The 22,529-nt window shown below is 39.0% G+C and overlaps 1 protein-coding gene across 3 annotated transcripts in view; it reads right to left on the bottom strand.

The window, feature by feature from the left end:
- The window catches only part of SKAP2 (src kinase associated phosphoprotein 2), a 166,009-nt gene that overhangs the window by 24,843 nt on the left and 118,637 nt on the right, over nt 1–22,529 (bottom strand). The window contains exon 10 of one of the 3 annotated variants that reach the window (XM_045792992.2): nt 11,396–14,706. The exons of the other annotated variants lie outside the window; for them this stretch is intronic. Coding sequence (XP_045648948.1) covers nt 14,567–14,706 — 140 coding nt within the window. The 3' untranslated portion in view covers nt 11,396–14,566. Of the gene's footprint in view, nt 1–11,395; nt 14,707–22,529 lie in introns of those variants that run through there. 3 annotated transcript variants of the gene reach the window in all.

The raw sequence follows: 22,529 nt of genomic DNA, 5'->3' as shown, positions 1-22,529 counted from the left end.
TCCAAATTGAAATCCATGTGAGATTCTGAACAAGCAGTATTTTAGAAGAGGAAACACTCATTTGAAAAACCTCCTTTCTCCATTTCCAGCCTATTTTTAGGTCAAAGCCTTCTGCATTTCATACATCAGTTTTTCTTAACAATATTCGAACAACTCATTTTATCTCGGGCTAACAATACAAACAGCTTCCATATAAAAGAAAACACAGTCAAATTTGGTGTGTGTGTGTTTGTGTGTGTGTGTGTGTGTGTATGTCTGTGTGTGTGTGTTTTAATCTTAGGGGGAAAAACTCAGACTGAATCTTGAATACAATCTGGTACAAGGGAGATGATCAATAAATATGGAGTGAACAAATGGATTCAAAATCATGAGAATAAATCCTACTATGTTCATCTACTAACAAAGAAAAACTCTCCACACCACTCCAAAAATACATAAGGACAAATGAAAATTCTAGGCAATAATCACCTCCACAATATATTAGAAATATACACACATGTTGTTTTATTTAGGTTTATTATTAAACATATTTTATTTTGGTGTTGAGTCACAATGTCATTATACAATACTAATTAATACCTCAAATAGTCAATGTTTGTGGGTTAATATATTCCATTCAACATTTTAATAACAGTAAACAAAAACAGCTCAGCTATGCGGTAAAATCCATCAAACCACACAGATGGTTATAAGGTTTTCATTATGTGGTTTCCATAGCAATCATATTGCAAATCTGGAAGCTTCTTGCAAATAAGCAGCTTGTATTTACATGCGTCTCAGCTGCAGCACAAAACTCTTCAACATGTGAAGTTATTATTCCAATCACACATTGTTAGGAGAATCATCAGAAGATTTTGTTGATCAGACAAGATGAAAATAACAGTAAACTAACTGCAGAAGATAATTCAAACACAGTCACGCATTTACTAAACTAATCGTGAGTATTAGAAATATTCTGGTCATCGTCAGAAGGTTTCAACATTATAGCCAGTCAAAAATATGGAAGTTCCAGGAACAGTCAGATCCCAAGGAATCCAAAAGCTGAACTCTACTCTCGCTCCCCTTTTCAGAAGATGTTTGGCCTTCCTTCTGAGTTGAGCAGAGAAAGAAAGAATACCAGAGATCTGAGTCTTCCCAAATCTTTTTAGGATGACTACCATTTGAGGAAATGCTTATGTGGGAAAAGTCAAGACCTTTTTTTTTCCCTGCTAGATTAATCAATTTAATTTACAAATTGATCCAAGTTCCATAACAGATGGATTATTACCCTAATAAGGATCACAGATCTGTCTAGCTATGCAGTTTTTACAAAATGGCTATTTCTTGCTTACTAATGTTCTTTGTTTAAGGACAAAATAACCAAAAGAGAAAAGTGATAAGCGAATGACACGTACAGCTGACATTGCTTGAAAAAGGCTAACGACAATTTGTTAGCACCAAAACAGGGTGTGTGACGTTCGCAGAGAGGCTGAAAACTGATCTTATCTTGTCTTCCAGGGAGAAGAGGACAGCATGAGAAAATCTTTTACTCACACACAATGATTACCTTTCTAAGTACCTTCAGAAAACAGCTCTGCTGAATTACAATGTATTTTAAGAGACATAAAGCACAGAATCAAAAGCTATGCTCTGAAATAAAGACTGGGTGTAGATCTCTACCTGCCCTGATTTCATTTGCTCACGAGACTATGTTTGTCTCAAGAAAAGTTAATATTTATTGCTTAAATGTTCATGCTTATGCATTTATATCCATTAGGTAACTAAATCCTCATAACAATTCTATGAGGTAATAACAGGTATTTTTACCATCATTTTATGGATGCAGAAATGAAACTTACAGAGCTTGAAGAACCCAGGTCCACACAAGTCGTTAGAACAGGGACTGAAACCCCAGCATGTGTGACTTCTCTCCACCTTCTCTTCAGTTTACAGATGGATTGTTTTTTAAAGTTTCACTTGAATATCGTCTGTTTGTGGACTTGGAAAACATTTTCACAAAAGTGGGCAGTTTCTACTCCACCATAGCATTGTATGCGAAGGACATCGTAAGGTAAGCTATCCTTGCAGTGATGATTTAGAAACAGAATTTCAAGTCGGGATCCCCCAACACACACCTCCTTTCTGCTCTCCCAGCTCTCCTTCCCCACCTCTCATGTCCACACCCTCAAGGGCCCGGAAGCCAGCACACAGTACCTGATACTCTGTAAAGGTCTCCAATGCAACTCATAATTGAAATAATATTTCAGTTATTTCAAATAATATTACAATTATTTTATTATGAAATACTATTTCATCATTCTTTCTAGGCCAGCCAGCTTTTCTTTCTCATTGAATTTCAACAAGAAAAACATGTTTAAATACAGACAGTTACGGTGAGTCTTTTTGTAAACAAAGAAGTTCGCCTGCATTCCAGAGCAACACACTGTCCTGCACGTTTCTCCAGGGGCTTGGGTGCCAGGGTGCTGCAAGCAAAATGTCCCCGGCTGGAAGAAGATGGGACAGACGTGATGGGGAAAGGAAGACCCCTGCGGCCAGTCCCAGCAGTACGGTGTCAAACAGCGAGAAATGCAGGGAGGATTCACACAAAGGCACCTCCGCCCCTCTTCTTGCTCAGGACCTGGACCAAGCCCCCAAGCCAGCAGTAGGGGGGAGTCAAGTGGAAGAGTCGAAGAGGTCTGGGCAAGGAATTCAAACCAGGACGATGTGAAAAGTGAGTTCCTTCGGGGCCAATAAATCCTGGACCACTGGTAAGTTAAAATATGACACTTCTAAAGGATTTTTCTATTTAATAGACTGACATATATTTTACAGCAATAAAGGATATATTTTTACAAAGACAGAAGCATGTGCCTTTTAGTATTATGTGAAACTTCAAGAAGAACCAGAAGATAAAGACAACTGAAATGGCACATTCAGAGTCGTGTTTACTCTCCTGGATATTGAGGCACACTGGGGCCTACTGTTAAAGTTCTAGTTACTCATGTCACCTTGAGACTGTAATTCTCATCTTTGTAAAGTACAAAGACTAATGTCTACCCCATAGCACTCCGAGCGGGATTTGGGCAGGACGATGACGATCAGATTTCTCAGGGGAAAAAACAACGCACAATTAGCATGCAGTAGCAAGGTCATTACCTTAGGGGCTAGGTGTTCTACTGCCACTTATGAATTTGGCAACCCAGAAGGTTAACGTGATATCAAAGGCAGCCAAATAAGCAATCGTTAGTCAATCATATGATCTAATTTTCAACCTTGACATTTTATTCTTCCAGGGTTTGATAGGAAAAGGTTATCAGTGTATTTCAAAAGCAAAAATAAACGCCATGAAGATTAGAGTATATTTCTGTACTGTTTTAAAGTTAATAATTTATATGCAAATCTGAAAACACAAAAATAATAAATTTTCACAGACATTCAACTTGCTAACATCATGGTTGGGATGCTGGGGGGGAAAAACTCAAATTCAAGCAAGAATCTCATTTGACAGAATCTGGAGAAAATCTTTGGGGGAAAAACCTTAGCTAGACTCTAGTTCCGTTTCCTTCCTTCATTAACAGGGAACCAGACTCGCGGTGCCGAATGACGGGGCCAAGGTCATGTGCTCAATGAAGGGCACTCGGCTCTTCTCTCTCTGCACTGCCGTCTACGCAACACGCACTGCAGACATTTCTGGAAAAGTCGCCGCTGCTCCAGAGGTCCCTCTCTATTCGAGAGCAGTCTTACACGACTTGATAATCCACAGGCAACGAAAGGCAAGCAAAGAAAGCACACGGGTTAAAAATACGGTTTTAATAGGCCAGATTCTGTCCGTCAGAAGTGACTGTGAGTCAGGAAATGATTCTACTCCCAGAGAGTGCGAGACGTAAGCAAACAATGAAATGGGCCTCTTCCTTGTCCCAGTGTATTATATTCACAACATGCCACGATATAAAACTCCCCCAACTACTCCATAAAGCTCAAACTCTTAGCTTTTTAATGAACATTTACAATAAATTCTGCACTATTACAATTCTTTCAACCCAGGAATGTCAAATTATTTCTCAGTTACAGTAACCTCAATCTGGCTCTGGGTTTCTGGTACGATTATAGTTTGCTGTTAATAATAGTTCTGTTTTTTAATTTAAATAAACTTTTTTCTACTATTCTTGCTACAAAAGCAATATCTGTTCATTGCTGGAAGTCAGACAATTGAGATAAGCAAAATAGACACATATTTTTAAATCATCCAGGACTTTTTCATAACCACTATTAACACTATTAACATCTTCTCCAAGACCGCCTTCACTCAGTTTCTGATTTTTCTTCATTCTCATTTTTAATAAGAATATCCCAATAGTTATGTATTTCATTATCCCCCCCATGTTTCTACACCCAAATGTATTTGTATTTTATTATAACCTGATTTGAATCCTTTTTTAGAAAATAAACTATTTCATCTCAACTTTGATTTTGGCTTAAATTTTATTCTGTAAAAAAAAAAATACTATCTAATGATAAATAGGGTGGCGTTAAGATCATTTCATTCCAACTTGGCTGTTTTATAAGGATCTACTCTGCTCTAACCTTAGGAAAAAAGCAGATAGACGGATGCAGAGCTCATGTGTCCCAGGCTTTGGCTCTGTGTCCTCTGCTTATGCAAATACACACACCCTCTTCCCGCGCAGTGCACCTTACTGTCCTTTTCTCGAACCCAGGAAAGAAAAAGCGCGGGACGGAAGAGGAACCACCACCCGTTAGACTTCTTGGTTCCATATCCCTTGTAGCAACAGTGGTTTCAAGACTCGTCTGGGAGGTGGAGAGTCTGTGAGGTCAAAACTATTTTCATACTAAAATGAAGACGGTTGCCTTTTTCATTGTGTTAACATTGGCACTGATGCTACAGAGCAATGATGGGTAAACTGCTGACATCTCAGCATCAATCACGGTAGTGGCACCAAACTGTCCCTGTCTCCTGCACTGCCCTGCACGAGCATTAAAAACAAACAAGCCAGCTTCACCGACGAACGTCCGTGAGGAAGCAGTGCACATTATTTCCACGTAATATCAATCCCGAGAGCATGTCTTTTTAATATTCTGTGTGACAAAATCAGAAGAATGCATGAAGCACACTTCTGCATTTCCAGATGTGCAAGAGATTGAGCGGCATGCTGAACTAGCTGCTTTTTTTCCGCGGAACACCATTTCCACTTGAAAGAATGAGTGACAGGCAAACTGGTTACTCAGACTTGGGAATGTGGCAGATATTTCCTCAGAAATGAACGAAGTGAGCTTGTTATTTCAAAGAAAATAACTGGTGTTTATTGCCATGATAAAATACGAGCTGTCAAGCAAAAATCAGAGTTTTACGAAACTTAGACCTGCCATTGTGAGCTTGACCACTCCCCAGTATTTCAAGACTTTTCTAATGAGATTGGTAGTGATATTAATGAATGTAGTTTTTTAAAATTTTGCCATTTTTTGGCCAATATTTGGAAGTTCTGCATAATGCGGTGAACCAATATTTTCCCAATGACCAAGCCATGATGTTACAAAAACATGCACAGTAAGAGATCCATTCAAAGTACAAGACAGCCCCGTGAATTTTAATGTAACGAAGTATGGTAAGTTCATTGATACGGTTTTGGATTCCGGCCTGCCACTAACATTTAACTCCTACTTGTCCAGTTTGGGTACAGCATCAAAGAAGAATATCTACAATTACCTCCTGAGACTATTAAAACACTTCCGATTTCCTACTGGAGATCTGTATGAGGCTGGGTTTCTCCATATGCTGACTGTACTTACACCAAACCGACGTATCACAACAGAGTGAATGCAGACACGGGTTTGAGAGTCTAAATGATGTCTATTAAAACAGACATTCAAGAGATCTGCCAAAATGTAAACCATGCCTCTCTTTTCACTGATATGTTGGGGAAAATATAGTGATTTTTCCTGAAAATATTTTATGCTCACATGTAATGGGTTTATCATCGTGATTTTTTAATTCATTAATAAACATTTTGATATTTCTCAGTTTTAATTTCTAATATAGTAAATATTGAGAGGCATAACCCACATAAATAAAGCTTTGTGGGGTCCTCAGTAATTTTAAAAATTGTAAAGGTCTCCTGAGACCCAAAACGTTTGGGAAAACTGCCCTGGTGTTTTCTTTTTAAGTTATTATTCAAATTCCAGTTAACATACAGTGTAATATTAGTTTCAGATGGACAATATAATGATTCAACACTTCCATACAACACCCGTGCTCATCACAAGTGCCCTCCTTAGTCCCCGTCACCTATTTAACCCATCTCCCACCCACCTGCCCTCTGGTAACCATCAGTTTGTTCACTAAAATTAAGAGTCTGTTTCTTGGTTTGCCTCTCTCCCTCTCTCTCTTGCTCTTTTATCTCCTTTGCTCATTTGTTTTGTTTCTTAAGTTCCACCTACAAGTGAAATCATATGGTATGTCTTTCTCTGACTTATTTCACTTAGCATTATACCCTCTAGATCCATCCATATTGTTGCCAATGGCAAGATCATTTTTAGTGAAATATCTGAACACTGGTTAATCCACAACATGAAAAACATGATAGTCTGCTAACCCAAAACACTATTTGATAATTATTTTATTTTCCCAAAGCACACAATCTCAGGATTGACTCTCATTACACTGTTGAGTCATACTGAGCTGTTAACCAAAATCCCTATGTGTTTTTCCCATTTGCAGTGAAGCCAAGTCTCCCTTCTCATACTTGCGCAATAAGATTTTTGGAGCAAGTGTGATATCCTATCATATGTCATCTTGTTAGATTTGATCCATAATTTCAGTCTACTGAGAGCATAGCCTGTGTATCTTCATCTAGGCATGGATGAATATGATGGTATGACAATACCGAGAATTAAGCTCTAAGGCATTCACAAAATAAATTAATCAGCACCCTATGGGCACAGCCATAGAGTCAGTTATCCAATAGTGTTTATACCCATAAAGATTTCATGGGAATCCTGGCCAAATGCCTCACTGAAGTCTAGTTATATGTCTGTCATTTCCCTGAACACATGATGGGTTCTAGTAATCATTATTTCATCTTCTAGATAGCACAGAAGACTTTTTGATGCCTTTAGAGTCCACTTCAAAGTTCCTACACTGTCTAGGGTTTACAGAACCCATCGGTCATGGATAATGTGGTTTTCCTCCTAGATGTCCTCTTCAGGGCCAACACTACATCCTCCAGTTGCTGGGACCCGGACTGCTGCTGGCTCACAGCTGTGTCCCTCACTAGGAACTGTTCTCGGCTACAGGGAATTGCCTCTCTCAAGATTATACCCTGCCCCAGAGGAGCCAGGAGCCAGTAATTAGCTGATGTGGGGGACATAAAGACATGCCCCTTTGCCTCAACAACAACCTTGAAGAATCATCCCGGACGCAGAGTTCCCCAAGAGTTCGGCTGCGGACTCAGTCACAGCTGCATTGTGGGTCATCTACTCCCACCCAATTCTGCCCTCCTCACTTTCATACGAGGGTATCTCCCAAGACCACTCGCCAATTAGTCTTCTACATGCAACCGTCTCCGAGTCTGTTCCAGGACACCCAACTTAAGATACTGCAACTTTCTACTCTTCTGAAGAGTAGAAGAGTTAATTGCTAGACTTCATACTTCTAGCATCTCTCTCTTCCCGCATGTTTCCTTCAAAATCAGGGACAGTAGTTCAATCACTTCATTTACAAGTTGTCTTGTGATGTAGTCTTACGTAAGCCAGAAGGCAAACTTAACTCCAAATCATCTTTAAGACATGGCTCAAACGTCCCCCAATTTAGGGTGCTTTCTCCAAACTCCTCCAGGCGGCTGGGCACTCCCCTCTGTGATCTTCCAGCCTTGGTACAGGCCACCATTATCACTGCTCTCATAGAACACTACAAACATTTGTCTACTTGTCTCTTTTTCTTTCCAGTGGGAACTCCCCCACCAGGCCTAACAGAGGGGCTGGAACAAAAAAAAATGTTTTCCGGGAATGTTTGATGAATGAAAATCAAATGGGTTTTGGTTAGCTGGGTAATCTATTCGAATCTCTTTGCCTATCCTTGGCTTCTGTTATCTGCTACCAGTCTATCAGCTGAAGGATAATTCTTGACAGAAAAGGAGCAAGTAAAATAGAAACTGATTGTTTTCTTGGAAATTACTGCCCCTAATAAATTTCAAAAACACAGGGCAATTATACACCTTTTGTTACACCTAGCATAATTTACAAATCTCAGCTCTTTTCATGTTTTTCTTGGGTATTGGGCCATTTCAGTGCTTGATATATAACCCTGTAAAATTGCATTAATTGGACAAATTATAGCACAAAGACACTGATATAGTTTTGTTCCTCTCCTGCCTTTTCCTCATTGTGATCATTTGGCATTAAATGATATTTTAAAATATTTGTCTTTAATACCATACATTTGTACCTATTCTTTCTCTGGATTTTCCGAAATCTGCCTTGCTGAAGTCTAAGCAAATACGTCTGGCCGATGGCCAGTTTTTTCCTCATTGCCTATGATAGATTCTAAGATGACAACTGCTTTTGTCTAATTTTTTCCACAGTTAAATCTGGATATGGCAGCAGTTTCCTTATTTACTTCTTATATCCTTTCGCCTCCATTGTTTTGTCTGCTACTCCATGTTTAAAGTCTACTTGAAGAAAGAACGAGATGCAGAGGTAATGACTGCTTCGTGCTTTGCCTCCCTCTCCATGTTCTTAGTGTCAGCTCCTCTTAGCTGAAGATTCCTCGTTGCTAATCACTGAGAAAAAACCTAACCCTCCCGATCCCTGGCTCGGTGTATCCCAGGCACAAGAAGCTGAGGGTGAGCAGAAAGTCATCCTCGCTCTCTCAGCCCTTTGTGCTCAACTGGCTAGGCTTGCAAGTAATAGTTACCACCTGCTTAGAAGCCCTAAATCCAAGGAATGGAAGAGATTGAGCACACAGTCTTGAATATTTAATATTTATAGGGCAATTCTCAAATAACAGCCCCACTTGTATTTTTCTATTACCACCACATGCTCCCTCTGTGATATGTAACTTCCAGCTTGGGACTAGATATTATGAACTACATCAATATCTCTGGCATCCCACCATGGTGCGCTATTCACCTAGAGGAGTGGTTTTCCAACTTCAGAGGGCTTATTAAAACCCAGGTTGCTGGGCCCCACCCACAGAGTTTCGGGTTCAGTAGATTTGGCATGTGCAATTCTAAAAAGTTTCCAGCCCATGCTGCTGGTCCCGGGGCCACACTTTGAGAACCACTGACATAGAGGCATACCTTCTGAGGCTTTCTTTTACATGAGAGTTCAATGGTTTACATGTTTTATCATAATTTGAATATAAGTTAATTAGGACATTGTATCTTCAAATGTCATTTGCCTTTTAAACTTCAAAATATAGGCGCACCTCGCTAAATAGTTCTAGTGTGAAATTAATTACAATGAAATTAGTCATGCAGAAATTAGTCCCATATCAATCCCAAAAGATATAATGGAACTATGGAAATGCAAATAAAATGTGGATTCTAGAAGTTTCTATTACTCTCTTACTAGCTGTACAAATTTAGCAAGCTAATTAAACTCTCTGAACCTCAATTTTCAATCTGGAAAACAGAAATACAAAGTGTACTTGAGAGAATTATTGTGAGAATAAAATGAGGTGAAGTGGCCAATATAATGCCCAGTGCAGAGAAGATTTCCAATCAAGTGATTGTAGAGGACTGTCTACGAACCAAGCACCACGCTAGCCACTACGTGCATAAATCTCACACAATCCTCACAACCCTCTGAGGAAGGTAATGCTGTTAGTCCCATTTTGCAGATGAGGAAATGGAGGCACAGAAGCATTTAAGTAACTTGTTCAGCATAACACAGCATTAGGAAGCAGCGTCAGAATTTGAAGCCAGGCAGTCTGCCTCCAGAGCCCAAGTTCTGAAGCACCATGCTTTTTCTTCCCTGTCGATGGAAGACCTTGCAGAGATCACTTGTTCCTGTGTTTGTTAATTAATTTAACAGCACTTTAACCAATTGCCATAACATGTAACTTATGAGAAAGTAAATATTCATGATGTCATATTGACATACATTCTTTTTTTTTTTAAACACTCTCCAATGACAAAATAACTTGGCTAACTCTGACAGTATAAAAAAAATAGCTCCCTTGAAAAATAGTGTACCCTGCTGGACAACAGGAGAAGAGTTGTGTTTGTAATGGCCACCGAAAGTGAAAAGCTTGGCATTCGCCCCTCCATTTTTCTTTCAGTTGGAAGGCAGCTTACAAATGGAAAAATCATCTGCCGTCACCTCCCTCTCAGAGGCTGAATATGATGAAGAAACAGAGGAAGGCCAAGCCCCAGAAGCAAGCAGAGTCGAGAGCAGCTTCCGTCCTACCCAGGGGCCTAAGAAGATTGATTAATCCTGAATGAGATAGCTATAGTTTCTCACCAGATTTGACTGCAGTAAGACATGAAAAATGCAGCAAATTAAAGCACTTTACATAATACAAAAGAATGGCACTCCTGAAATAAAAATTTCCATGTACCTAGGCGGGGCTGGGCATGGACTTTCAGAATTATGTTTTTAAGGCATTTTCAATTCTAAGTTAAGAGGTATTTTTTGACACACAGACACATTTACGATAAAATGTCACAGTGTCGGGAAAATGAAAGATCCTCTAGAACTAGTTTATTTCTGTGGAGAGGACTTGCCAACAGAAGCAAGGTAGAAGCTGCAGGGGGTAGAAGAGGAGGGGAGGCACAGAGAGCTCATTCGATGGAGGTCTTGGTGTTCGTTCCCGCAAAATAGTATCTGATGTTCTTTGAAGTACATAAGAATAAAAATTTGAGCTTAGGAAAAAAACAACACACTTGTAGAACTACTCTATGATGCAGCTATTCCACTTCTGGGTATTTATCCAAAGAATACAAAAACACTAATTCAAAACGATATATGCACCCCGATGTTCACTATAGCATTATTTACAATAGCCAAGATACGGAAACAACCCAAGTGTCCACAGTGTCCATCCATACATGAATGGGTAAAGAAGAGGTGGTCTATTTTGTACAATGGAATACTACTCAGCAGCAAAAAAGAATAAAATCTTGCCATTTGCCACAACATGGACCTTGAAGGTATAATGTAAGTGAAATAAGTCAGGGAAAGACAAACACCATATAATTTCACTTATATGTGGAATCTTTAAAAAACAAAAAAATGGGGTGCCCGGGTGGCTCAGTTAAGCATCTGCCTTCAGCTCAGGTCACAATCCTCACATCAGGCTCCCTGCTCAGCGTGGAGTCTGCTTCTCCCTCTCTTTCTACTGTTGCCCCTGCTTCTGCTCTCTCTCAAATAAATAAATAAAATCTTAAAAAAAAAAAAAAAGAACAAAGAAAATAAAGAAAAACAAACTCATAGGTACAGGGAATAGACTAGTGGTTACCGAGGGGAAGGAGGTCCACCATATCATGGTGGATGGTAACTAGACATGTCGTGGTGATTACTTTGTACTGTGAATTATAAAGCTGTACACCTGAAACTTACATAAGAAAAAAAAGGGGGGGGTGAGGAACCACACTTGCTCAGTTTTGGCTCCCTAAAGAGAGAAGTTGAACTCTCATTTGCAAAGTGTCTTTTACTTGGATTCCAGAAATAAGGCCAACAGAAACAAAATGTCTGCTCTCATGTAAAAGGGCCAGGGTATTTTTAATGTACATGGCAGGCAAACCCGATCGTACTTTTTTAAGGTCTCACCCAACAGTGGCCCAGGGTTACACATGGAGTAAATGTATCCGTTCTGGAAAGACAAATCCTTGCCACCTCAGGGACCTCTAGTCTAGGCAGTGCCAGTGCTCTCAAACTAAGCCCCAGCTTATTTTCCAGTACGACAAAGCATTCTTGTTTTCCAGTCCCAGAACCACAACTGTGATTTTTTTTGAAGTTAAATATGACATTTTACAAACTTTTCCCGGCATTTTTAGTTAAAATAAAGGTTATTCTGTAATTGTGTATATTGAAATACAATTAAGGGGTTTTTTCTATCTAATTAAATAATGCAATCAAACACATAAATTTAATGACATGTCCAACTATAGTACTTACTTAAAGAGTCATTCCGTGTTTATTGCCCTTACTTAGAGCAAATCATGGATTTAAAGAGAATACATGAAATGACATATGACCTTTCCTGAACAGTGTAATTAGGAGAATACTGTTAGCTACCCAAAGTGGTTTAATTGCATGACTTATTTACACCTTCTCGAGCTAAATAAGAGTAGCTATCAACCAGCTACTCTGGAATTCAGGTTATAAACAATTTTATCCTATGATCCTTACTTAGCTTTAGAAAATAATTCCTGGACTAAAAAACTCAAAAAGAAAAATGATCTCAATATAGTTCACTTTCGTGAGGAAATATAATACACTGCTTGGCGTGTGTCCACAGGAAAAGTCTGGCTCCCAGATGCTTCTTGCCAGCCCACAGCGGATTTCACGATGTTTAAACAACTGACAACATACACTCATGGCGCTGATGACATAGTGACCAGAAATTCAGCGGGAGCCTGTCTCCTGGGTATTTTCATATATTGAAAAGTAGTATCAAAACAACACAAATCACAGACACACTTCGCGAACCCAAAAGATTCAACACAATTCAGTTAGGCTTTTTTTTTAAGGAGATGTCATTGCAATTACATACAAATTTACTAATAAAACTTCTTCTACTAGTACAAGAAACACAAATTCAACGTATCAATGTTTTTTTATTGTATCAGTCTTCTTGAAAATGAAAAATACAAACTCTAGTTTGCTTCCTGTATCAAAAATCCAACAACAAGGAACTGTTTCCATAGGTCATTCATTATAATCATACAATGTATATTAATATCCATGATCTCCCAGAAGCTGTAGCTGTTTCTGTTAGTATAAACCAAATGAAATTCCCAATATTTTACCACTTCTGACCTCCAAAACCAAATAACCTGGTAAGACCAAAGGGTAAAGAAAGCCTCAAAATTTTGACACCCAAGTGGTAGCCTAATTGCCTTGGATATGTAAAATGTTCTTCGTAACTGGCCTGCAAGTGTATCATTAAACTGGAATGATACACTTTCTAACCAGGAAGATTCTGAGTAAAATCTACTTCCTACTGTAGCACATTCAAGCACAAACAAAATACTGTTAATATTTAATATGAAATCGGCTGTCACAAATGTAGCCAACAGTGAAAAAGCCATGATACAAATAAAATTACTTCGTGTGATTTTTCCTATTTCCAGATGACAAGTTTCTTGGAGATGATATTCTCTCTCTTAATAACAAACAACTTCTGTCACATAATGTTTATGCCACGTAAGTTTTGCAAATCAATAGTGCAAAAACTGGCTTGACTTTCTGGGAGAGAAAATGATTGATCAGCATAGGGAATAAAATATGTTATTTAAATTAGAAGAACTTCATTTGATTGGAATGCCAACCCCATTTTTAAGATATAACCACATTAACCTCATCTGACATGACCTCAAATACAAATACGTATTATTCTTCACTTATAAAACCAGAGCATACATTTGGGTCTGGATGGATCTCTATGTTGATATAACTTTTGAGTAATTCTTTGTATATACAAATGTCATTTTTTTCTCTAAGTAGTAATCAGCAGCCATTTAAGATCCTTCCATCACAAATTCAACAAAAAATTTTTCATATCAAGAAGCAATTAATAGTAAGAGAATAAAGGCCATTAGTGCTCAGGAGAAAAATATTAGACGCCTCACATCTGCCTAATATATGCTCAAATTTTTGTTTATTTGACTTGAATTTAAGTATATAAATCAAGGACTTATAATTAAGCTAGGTCTCTATTGTTGTGTATTTGCAGTTACTAATTACTTGTGACTAGGAATTCAGCCTCTAGTGATATGGTCAACCAAGCTGAAACAGACCTGTCTCTCCCCACTTGCTCAAAGGGAAATAATGACCATTTGCAGGGTGGGGTTGAGCCTGGATTTTTAACATCTTCACAGATACACGAGACATGGTCTTGGGCCCATGAGAAGCAGAGAGCTGGAAGTAAGACCCCCACCACCCAGGGAAACCACAAGGAAGCTTTTTGTCTTTCTAGGGCTCTGGATGATGGTGGTCAGAGGGGGAGGGGGAAGGGTTTCCTGTGAGAAATCAAAACCCCAGGACTGTACAATGTGAGATCCAAATTTATACTATCCTCAAGTGTGCTTTTCCCAAGCCAAGAAATTTAACATAAAAATTGTGAAACTCCTGGGGCTCTGGCAGAAGCAAATGCAAAAAGCATTGTAAAGGACCATTTCCAGAACCCGGGGCACACAGCACTCCTGCAGGGGTGGGGAGAAAGCCTGATAAGCTCACAAAACTTGGAGCAAGGAGAAGAGTCACCCAAGTAAACAGGCAATTCCTGTGTGGCCAGCTGTAATAGAGGTCAACACAGAATGCTGTGAGACCACAAAGGGGAGCTAAGAAAGTAAGGAAAAGTCCAAGGAAATGTAAATCTTTATTTCCATAGCACTGCTAAGCTAGAGATTCAAAACACAAGTTGCACTGGTCCCTTTGCTTTCGCCCAGTGAAGGATTGATCCCGCGTGAATATTTTCTAGGGCTCTGGACCATCTGGTTTTTAATGTCTCAAGCAATGGGGTTTCTTCCACCACTTCCTTTGGAAAGTCTTTTTTTGTTGTTGTTGGGGCAAAAAAAAAAAAAAATAGGTTTAAATGTTAAAGGGGCTCGGCAGTTGTTTTTAAAAGTCTTTTTCTTTCTTCTTTCTTGTTAACTCTTTGTTAGATCCTTTCATGAATACAAATTCCCCTCTCTCTGTGTGCCGTGAATATGCTATAATCTGGCCTCTTCCAAACATACCAATAGTTCCCCCACCTGAGCATTTTTTTGAAAGGTTCTTCATTTAATAAACTGCCTGACCTTGATCATTTCACTTTCATCTTCAGAATGCTCCTTAGGTGGTGTTTACAACCACATTTTGTTCACTGGGTATGGTCCTTTTAGATATGTCATCTACACTTGGCTTTAATCACTGTTTCTTATCAGTCTGTCTTCAGTCTCTGATTACTTTTCCAAAACTATTTCTTTTTTTTTTTTAAAGATTTTATTTATTTATTTAACGGAGATAGAGAGAGCTAGCAAGAGAGGGAACACAAGCAGGGGGAGTGGGAGAGGAAGAAGCAGGCTCATAGCGGAGGAGCCTGATGTGGGGCTCGATCCCATAATGCTGGGATCACGCCCTGAGCCGAAGGCAGACGCTTAACCGCTGTGCCACCCAGGCACCCCCAAAACTATTTCTTACTGAATATTTTATAGAGCTATTTAACAAACTATGAGTTTTATCATTGGGTACTGTATCTCCAGTGCCTAGCACCATGCCTGACATAAAACAGCTATCTAACAAATATTTGTTGCATGAATAATTGATAATAATTTGTTGCATGCGACGTGGATGGAACTAGAGGGTATTATACCAAGTGAAATAAGTCAGAGAAAGACAAATACCATATGATTTCACTCATATGTGGAATTTAAGAAACAAAACAATCATAGAGGGAAGAAAGATAGGCAAACCAAGAAACAGACTCTTAACTAGGGAACAAACTGTTGGTTGTCAGAGGGGAGGTGGATAGGGGGACGGATGAAATGGGTGATGGGAATTAAGGAGGGCACTTGTGATGAGCATCAGCTGTTGTACGGAGTTGTTGAATCACTGTACTGTACACCTGAAACTAGTATTACACTGCAAGTTAACTAACTGGAATTTAAGTAAAAACTTTGAAAAAACAATTTGTTGCATGAATAACGAATAGTTGAATTGCTCACATAGAAGTTAGGCTTTTTTCCCTTCTCATTTCATTTTATGTTTCATTTTTTTCGCTGCTCCTTTTTCATTCATTTATTAGAATTTTAAATGACTGCTTCACAATACCTTTAACTTGATGCTGGCTCTCAAGAAATATTAAATAAACAACGAAGCTGAAAACTCACGTATTTCCAAGTGTCTAGATATGTATATCTACATGTTTTGGAGTTACTGTCTCTTACCGTTATGCCCTAAGCAATACGTAGAGAGATTGTATTTTACTACGAATATAAATGACCTTCACCTTGACCTGCCTAATCAAGCTAGGTTTCCAGGAAGAACTAAGATGTAGAGGTAATTTCTGAAAGAAAACACAGGCTGACCACGGAAGTGAAATGAGGTTATCTCGTATATGAGAGACTGTAATAGGCAATGTGAAATCAGGAGCAGGACGTAAACAGTGGGCTGAGAAAAGGAGCTTGCTTAATTGAAGGAAAGGGTGTGGAGCGGAGAAGGGAAACAAAGGACTTAATGTAAGCCATGGCTGGTACTAGGAGTGAGCAAATTGAATCTTGACCACAGCCTTCCTCTTTTCTAGACCTTCCAAGGACTCTTCCACACCCACCGAATCAAAGCAGTGGCTTGAGAGATAATTTTTAAATACCTTCCCCCAGCATCTATCTAATCACTGATTCTTAGCCTTGGTTTCACCATCCCTTAAGCTGCGTATGCGACTTTCCATATCCGAGTTTACTTTTAAACATGAAGCTCATCATCTCCTTACTAGTTACATTAAATTCTGAGTTTTATCCTTGCAGATGTCAGCTTTTAAAAATCATAGTTACAATCCTGTGCTCTTTAGACCTACTCTACCTGTGGTCTTTAATGAATGAGTGGGAGTAAAGGAGAATGTCATTTCCTGGGAAGTGTCTTGCTTGAGATGACTAGCCTCCATAGGGAAATGGTAACTCAAGTTGTTCCTGTTGCTCACGGTAGATGATCTATCTTTAATGGTACAAAAGATTGATGATATTAGAGCTTTTCATCACTCAATGTATTATATTTCACAAATTTATTTATTTGAGACTATGCTCACTGGAACAGTAAGGTTAGATTTTAATGAGGTTTTGGGAGATCAGCCATACTTCAATATACCACTGATCGTATACTGGTTAGTATAATCATTCTTTCAGGATTCTGCAGTAATTGCTGTTATTAGGAAAATAATCATCATCGAGGAAAAAAAGAGTTTCTCTTAACTAACAGCCCCCTCTACCTTAAGACTATACTATTCAGGTATTATTTATAGACTTCTTATGAGGAGGGCACTTGTCTAAGTATTATTTTAGGGAATGCCAAGAAATATAAGGTTTGATCCCTGCCCTCAAGGAGCTTGTGAATATAATAAAGATATAAAGACCCATCCATTTGTTTGCTGGATAAATAATGACATGCAAAGTAATATAAGATTTTGAGAACAGTGTATAACAGCATAAATAATGCCACAAAGTTGTGTGTGGTTACTTTTCAATGTATGGTGCTATAGAAGTTAAGAGAAGCAGAAGTCACTTTATGCTGGGATGGGCAGAAGAGGCTTTATGGGGGGACGGGATTTGATCCAAGCCTGAAAACTCTTGAAAATCCGGTTAGAAACTGAACTAAAAGGAGAACATTCCATACAGATGGAAGTATATGAACAAAAATGTGAGGCCAGAAAAGTAAGGGATGTCTGAGGGAGAATGAAAGGTAAGCAAGTTTGCTGAAACTGGAGAGTTGGGGCAGTGGACTAGGGACTGGGCTGGAACACGAGGCTTCAGTCAGCCCCTGGAAAACCTCTGGATGCCAAAGTAAGGGGTACAGCATTCGTCCTTTAGGAGGCGGGGAGCATTCAACATTTTGTAGCAATAGAAGATAGGACTTACGAAACTTCTGATTTCTGTTTTTCTTGAAAATATTTTCCCCACTAAACGAAAAAGTAACAGTTTATAAAGGAGGTTTTAAATTCTTTTATATACGTTGTCTCCTAGCATCAGCTGAGACATTCTTGATAAAAATGTTAATGCCCAGAATGATAGAGAACATGATATCATAATACTGTATTTGGTACTACACCATAATACTATATTGTGTTAAGTATTATACCATTCTATACTTATAAAAATACTGTGTTGTGCCCAATAAATATACGGAACCTTTACGGGAATTTTGTTTCTTTTTTTAATATTTATTTATTTATTTATTTTAGGGAGGGAGAAGGAGAGAGAAACTCAAATAGACTCCCCACTGAGCGTGGAGCCCCACATGAGGCTGGATCTCAGGACCCTGAGATCAGACCCGGGAGGAAACCAAAGGTCAGATGTTTAACTGACTGTACCACCCAGGTGTCCCAAGGGCATTTTGTTTCTAATGGAAGAACCACAAGGGTTCTACCTAAGTGGGTTTAGAGAAAATACTATATTTATACCAAAACTATACAATGGTGTAATAAATACACAGAATCAGTAAGAGTGTTCTCACTGTTTCTGATGGGTGAATATAAAGATTCTACATGGGTGTGGAAAGGGAAAATATGGCCCAGGTGTAGAGTAATACTATTGGACTTTGGAATTGGTAAGAACGTGATTTAGATAGGTTGCTAGATATATTGACAGATCTATCTATATATGTTTAGTTTTGTTTTTCCTATACTTAGATGTTCATATATTTGTGTCCCTGATTAAATTATAGCATATTTGAGGACGGGGCTATTTATTCATCATGTTAGCATCCACTCTGTATCTGTGGCTAATGAGGTTATACTAAAAAATACGGTAGATTTGATTGTGGACTGGGTGGATGGAAAAATGAAAAAATCAACCAAAAGTTTTATCTATATGCTATTTGAGCAGATTTTTGTCCTTTAATTACTTTATTAATTCAACATATTGGTTTAGGACAAGGTACCTAGTGCTATGTAGGTGATGAAGGCATGGAGATGGGAGCACAGGGCAGAGTAAAGAACGGTTAAGAATTCAGTCTGTCTGAACAACGGCTCCGAGCGGTGGGAATGGGAATGGAAAGGTAAACGTAAGTCACATCACGCGAGGAGCTCGGGCCTGGCCAGTGAGCTTGGACTTGATTCCTTAGGCAGCGAAGACCCATAAAGGTTACTGAGCAAGGGATGACTCTGACCATGGTATGTTTCAGGAAGATCCATCTGTTGGCAATGTGGTGAACAGATTATCAGGTTGGCTGGTGAGACAGACACACACACAGGAAGGGGGAAGAACTCTTAGGAGCTCTGATAATGACCCAGGTGAGGCATCGCTGAAGCCTGAGTGGAGAGCTGGGGATGGATGATGCTTCGGAGGTAGAATCGGCAGCAACTGGCAACTGACCGGGTTAGGGGAGCGGGGATCAAGGCAGGAATCAAGGATGGTTCTGAGTTTTACTTTTTAAAACCTGCATGACTGTTAATGCTGTTAACAGAAATAGAGAAGAAAGGAGGGAGAGCAGTATTAGGAAGGCCGATGCTGAATTTGATCTTAGATACGAGTTTGACAAGGTGGCCAAAAGTCACCTGAAATATGAGGCCAAAGCTCAGAGGAGAGGTCAGCTGTGAAGATGAGATTGGATTGGTACATGACCCTTTCTGGTGTCTTTGTACATGTGTGTCAGTAAATGCTCACTTGATGGCTAAGGACATGTGTCTGTTGAGAGGCAGTGTAGTTACTGGCTAAGAGTCAGAATGCAGAATGCAGTCCTAATTCCACCCCTTAGTTTCCTTACCTATAAAATAGACAGTAATAATACCTAGGCCATAAAATATTTATACTTACTAAATGAGATAATACTTAGGAAAAGTACCCGGCACATACTGTTAACCATTATGGTATTGTTATAATTACCACACCACCTTTTAATTCTTTCCATGAACTAGCTACGCAGTGAAGATATTTTACTTTGCTCTAAATGTTTAGATGTTAGTCTAGACGTTTTACTTTGCCTACTTCTTCAATCCCATTCTAATCTCTCTTTGAGTGGCTACCAGTGGCCCTCCTTTCTGGTTCTTTCTGGTTCTGGTTCTCTTGGGGTCTTTGCACCTGTTCCCTGTACCTAGAAGGTGCTTCATTTGCCTTTTTGCTTTTACCAGTTTTATCCTAGAGGCTTCGGTTTAAATGTCATACCTCCTCCTTGACCACAGACCATAAAACAGTTACTCCTTTCACATCTTCCCCTCACCTTCGTAGCACTTAACTATAATCAGTAATTATCCTAATAGAGGCAGTCTGTTTTGTTTTGTTTTTTAATACCTAAACCCCCAACAGCTAGAAGAAAACCTGGTATATAATGGACTTTCAATAAATATTTGTTGAATCTATTAAGTGAATGCATTATAAGAAGAATGTATAATGAGAAGACAAAGTACAAATAGCAAAAAGCTCCACTATTAAAGAAATACTGGGTAAATAGAAAAATAATTTGAAACAATCAGCAAGCATCAGGAAATGAGGCAATCTAAAAACAGCTCTGAGATGCTTATTTATAAGTATTACATATAACAAGAAAACGAGATGGCAAAAGCCAGAGAAGGAGATGGTTTCAAGAAGAAAGGGGTGGCCAGCAAAATAAAATTTCTGGAGGTGAATTTGAGGACAGAAACTAAGGAATGAAACAGTACTGGTGACTTTGAGGAAGCTGTTTTAGTTGAGGGATTAGGAATACAAAGTCAAATTGCCAGGGGTTAAAGAGTAAGTAGGTGAAGAAACAGTGGCTCTCGCATGCATCTTCACGCTAAAGAGAAGCAGCCATACCTCCTTCCATCAGGATCGGGAATGTGGAAAGAGGCCCAGACAAGAAGCAGAGAAGTTTGGGATCTGGTTCCAAAGAGAGCTCAAAATGCCACTTTGCATCTGAATTTCCTTGTCTATGAGAAAAATTGCCTGTGCCATCTCAATTCCGGTAATGAGAAACAAAGGGGCTAATAGAGACATAAGTATAAGGAGTTATTATTTCTTTGTGGAAATTCTAATGAGGTGCTAATAAACAAGGACAAATCTATAGAAGGATGTCTTATTTGAAACGAAATCAAAGTAAAATTTCACTTGAGCTTAAATCAGACTGGATTTTTTTCCCACTTTGTTAAAGGCTTGCATTTACTCAACTGTAGCACTTGCCGAGGCCCGATACGAAGAGTGCTTATATTTATCGCTGACATTTTGTTGAACTTGTCCATTCTTATTAATCACTGCTTTAAAGTAAGCAGCTGGGTACTCTTAGGAAGTTGATATTCCCAGCTGACCTATCTGCAAAAATAGCGAAGCCTTGATGATCTCTTGCTGCAGCCCATCTCTACGGAGTGTGTTCATGTGGGTGTATGGATGTGTCTGTATTTTTTTTCTGGGGCCTAAAGAAGCAAATAAATCTTTGTGAAGCACTACAAACTTTATCATATTCTATCTTCTGAAAGCATGGAGGAATTAAAAACAAAAGCAGCCTCTGATCTATTTATATTCTACTTGGGAAGTGAATCGTATCTGTAGAATGAAGACTTCAGTTAAAAAGGCTGATTCAAAGGTGATTAGAAGCTCTATCTTGAAACTAATTCTTGAGATTTCTTGGTGCTAAAAGATGAAGTACTCAGTTACGTACAGATACAAAACCTACAATGTGGGCACAGTTTGGAGTTCTGCATCTAAGGTTCACAGAAAAATCTTCAGAGCGCCTGGGTGGCTCAGTCAGTTAAGCGTCTACCTTCGCTCAGGTCATGGTCCCAGGGTCCTGGGTCCTGGGATCGAGCCCCACGTTGTGTCAGGCTCCCTTCTCAGTGGGAGCCTGCTTCTCCTTCTCCCTCTGCCCCTTCCCCTCGATTCTCTCTTTCTCTCTCTCTTTCTCGTTCTCTCTCAAATAAATAAATAAAATCTTAAAAAAAAAATTCTTAACGGCCAAGGCCCAGGAGTGTATAGAATATCCTATATTACTAGGATATTCTAATAGTTATTCTAATGGTTCCCTAGGCAATGTAAACATAAATATGTGTGTCCAAAAATTTAGAATTTGGTGGCTAAATGATCCAAACCATCAATTTACAATGAGTCTATTTGGTTTTTTAAGAAAGAAATCTGATGTTTTTCCATAGGGTCCCTTTCACTTGTTTCACTTGTTAGTGTTTCTATTCTTTCTTTTGTCTCCTTAATCATTTCATTTATTTTATAGTCTTTTTCCATCTTTTTTTATAGTTCTCTCAGGTCCTGTTCATTAGGGATTAATTCTCTTATTTGTTCTACTCACCACCATATCCCTCTAAATAGAGTTTAAGACCCATGCCACGAGGTTTTTTTTGTATTTTTTTTTATAATGATTTTTTATTTTATTATGTTAGTCACCATACAGTACATCCCTGGTTTCCGATGTAAGGCTCAATGATTCATTAGTTGTGTATAACACCCAGTGCACCATGCAATACGTGCCCTCCTTACTACCCATCACCGGTCTATCCCATTCCCCCACCTCCCTCCCCTCTGTGGCCCTCAGTTTGTTTCTCATAGTCCATAGTCTCTCATGTTTCATTCCCCCTTCTGATTACTCCCCCTTTCTTTATCCCTTTCTTCCCCTACTGATCATCCTAGTTCTTATGTTCCATAGATGAGAGAAATCATATGATAGTTGTCTTTCTCTGCTTGACTTATTTCACTTAGCATTATCTC

Source organism: Ursus americanus, chromosome 3 (genome assembly GCF_024610735.1).
Source record: "Ursus americanus isolate L20-20 chromosome 3, mUrsAme1.1.p, whole genome shotgun sequence".
In the NCBI taxonomy this organism is placed as follows: Eukaryota; Metazoa; Chordata; class Mammalia; order Carnivora; family Ursidae; genus Ursus; species Ursus americanus.
This window is presented reverse-complemented; position numbering and strand designations above follow the sequence as displayed.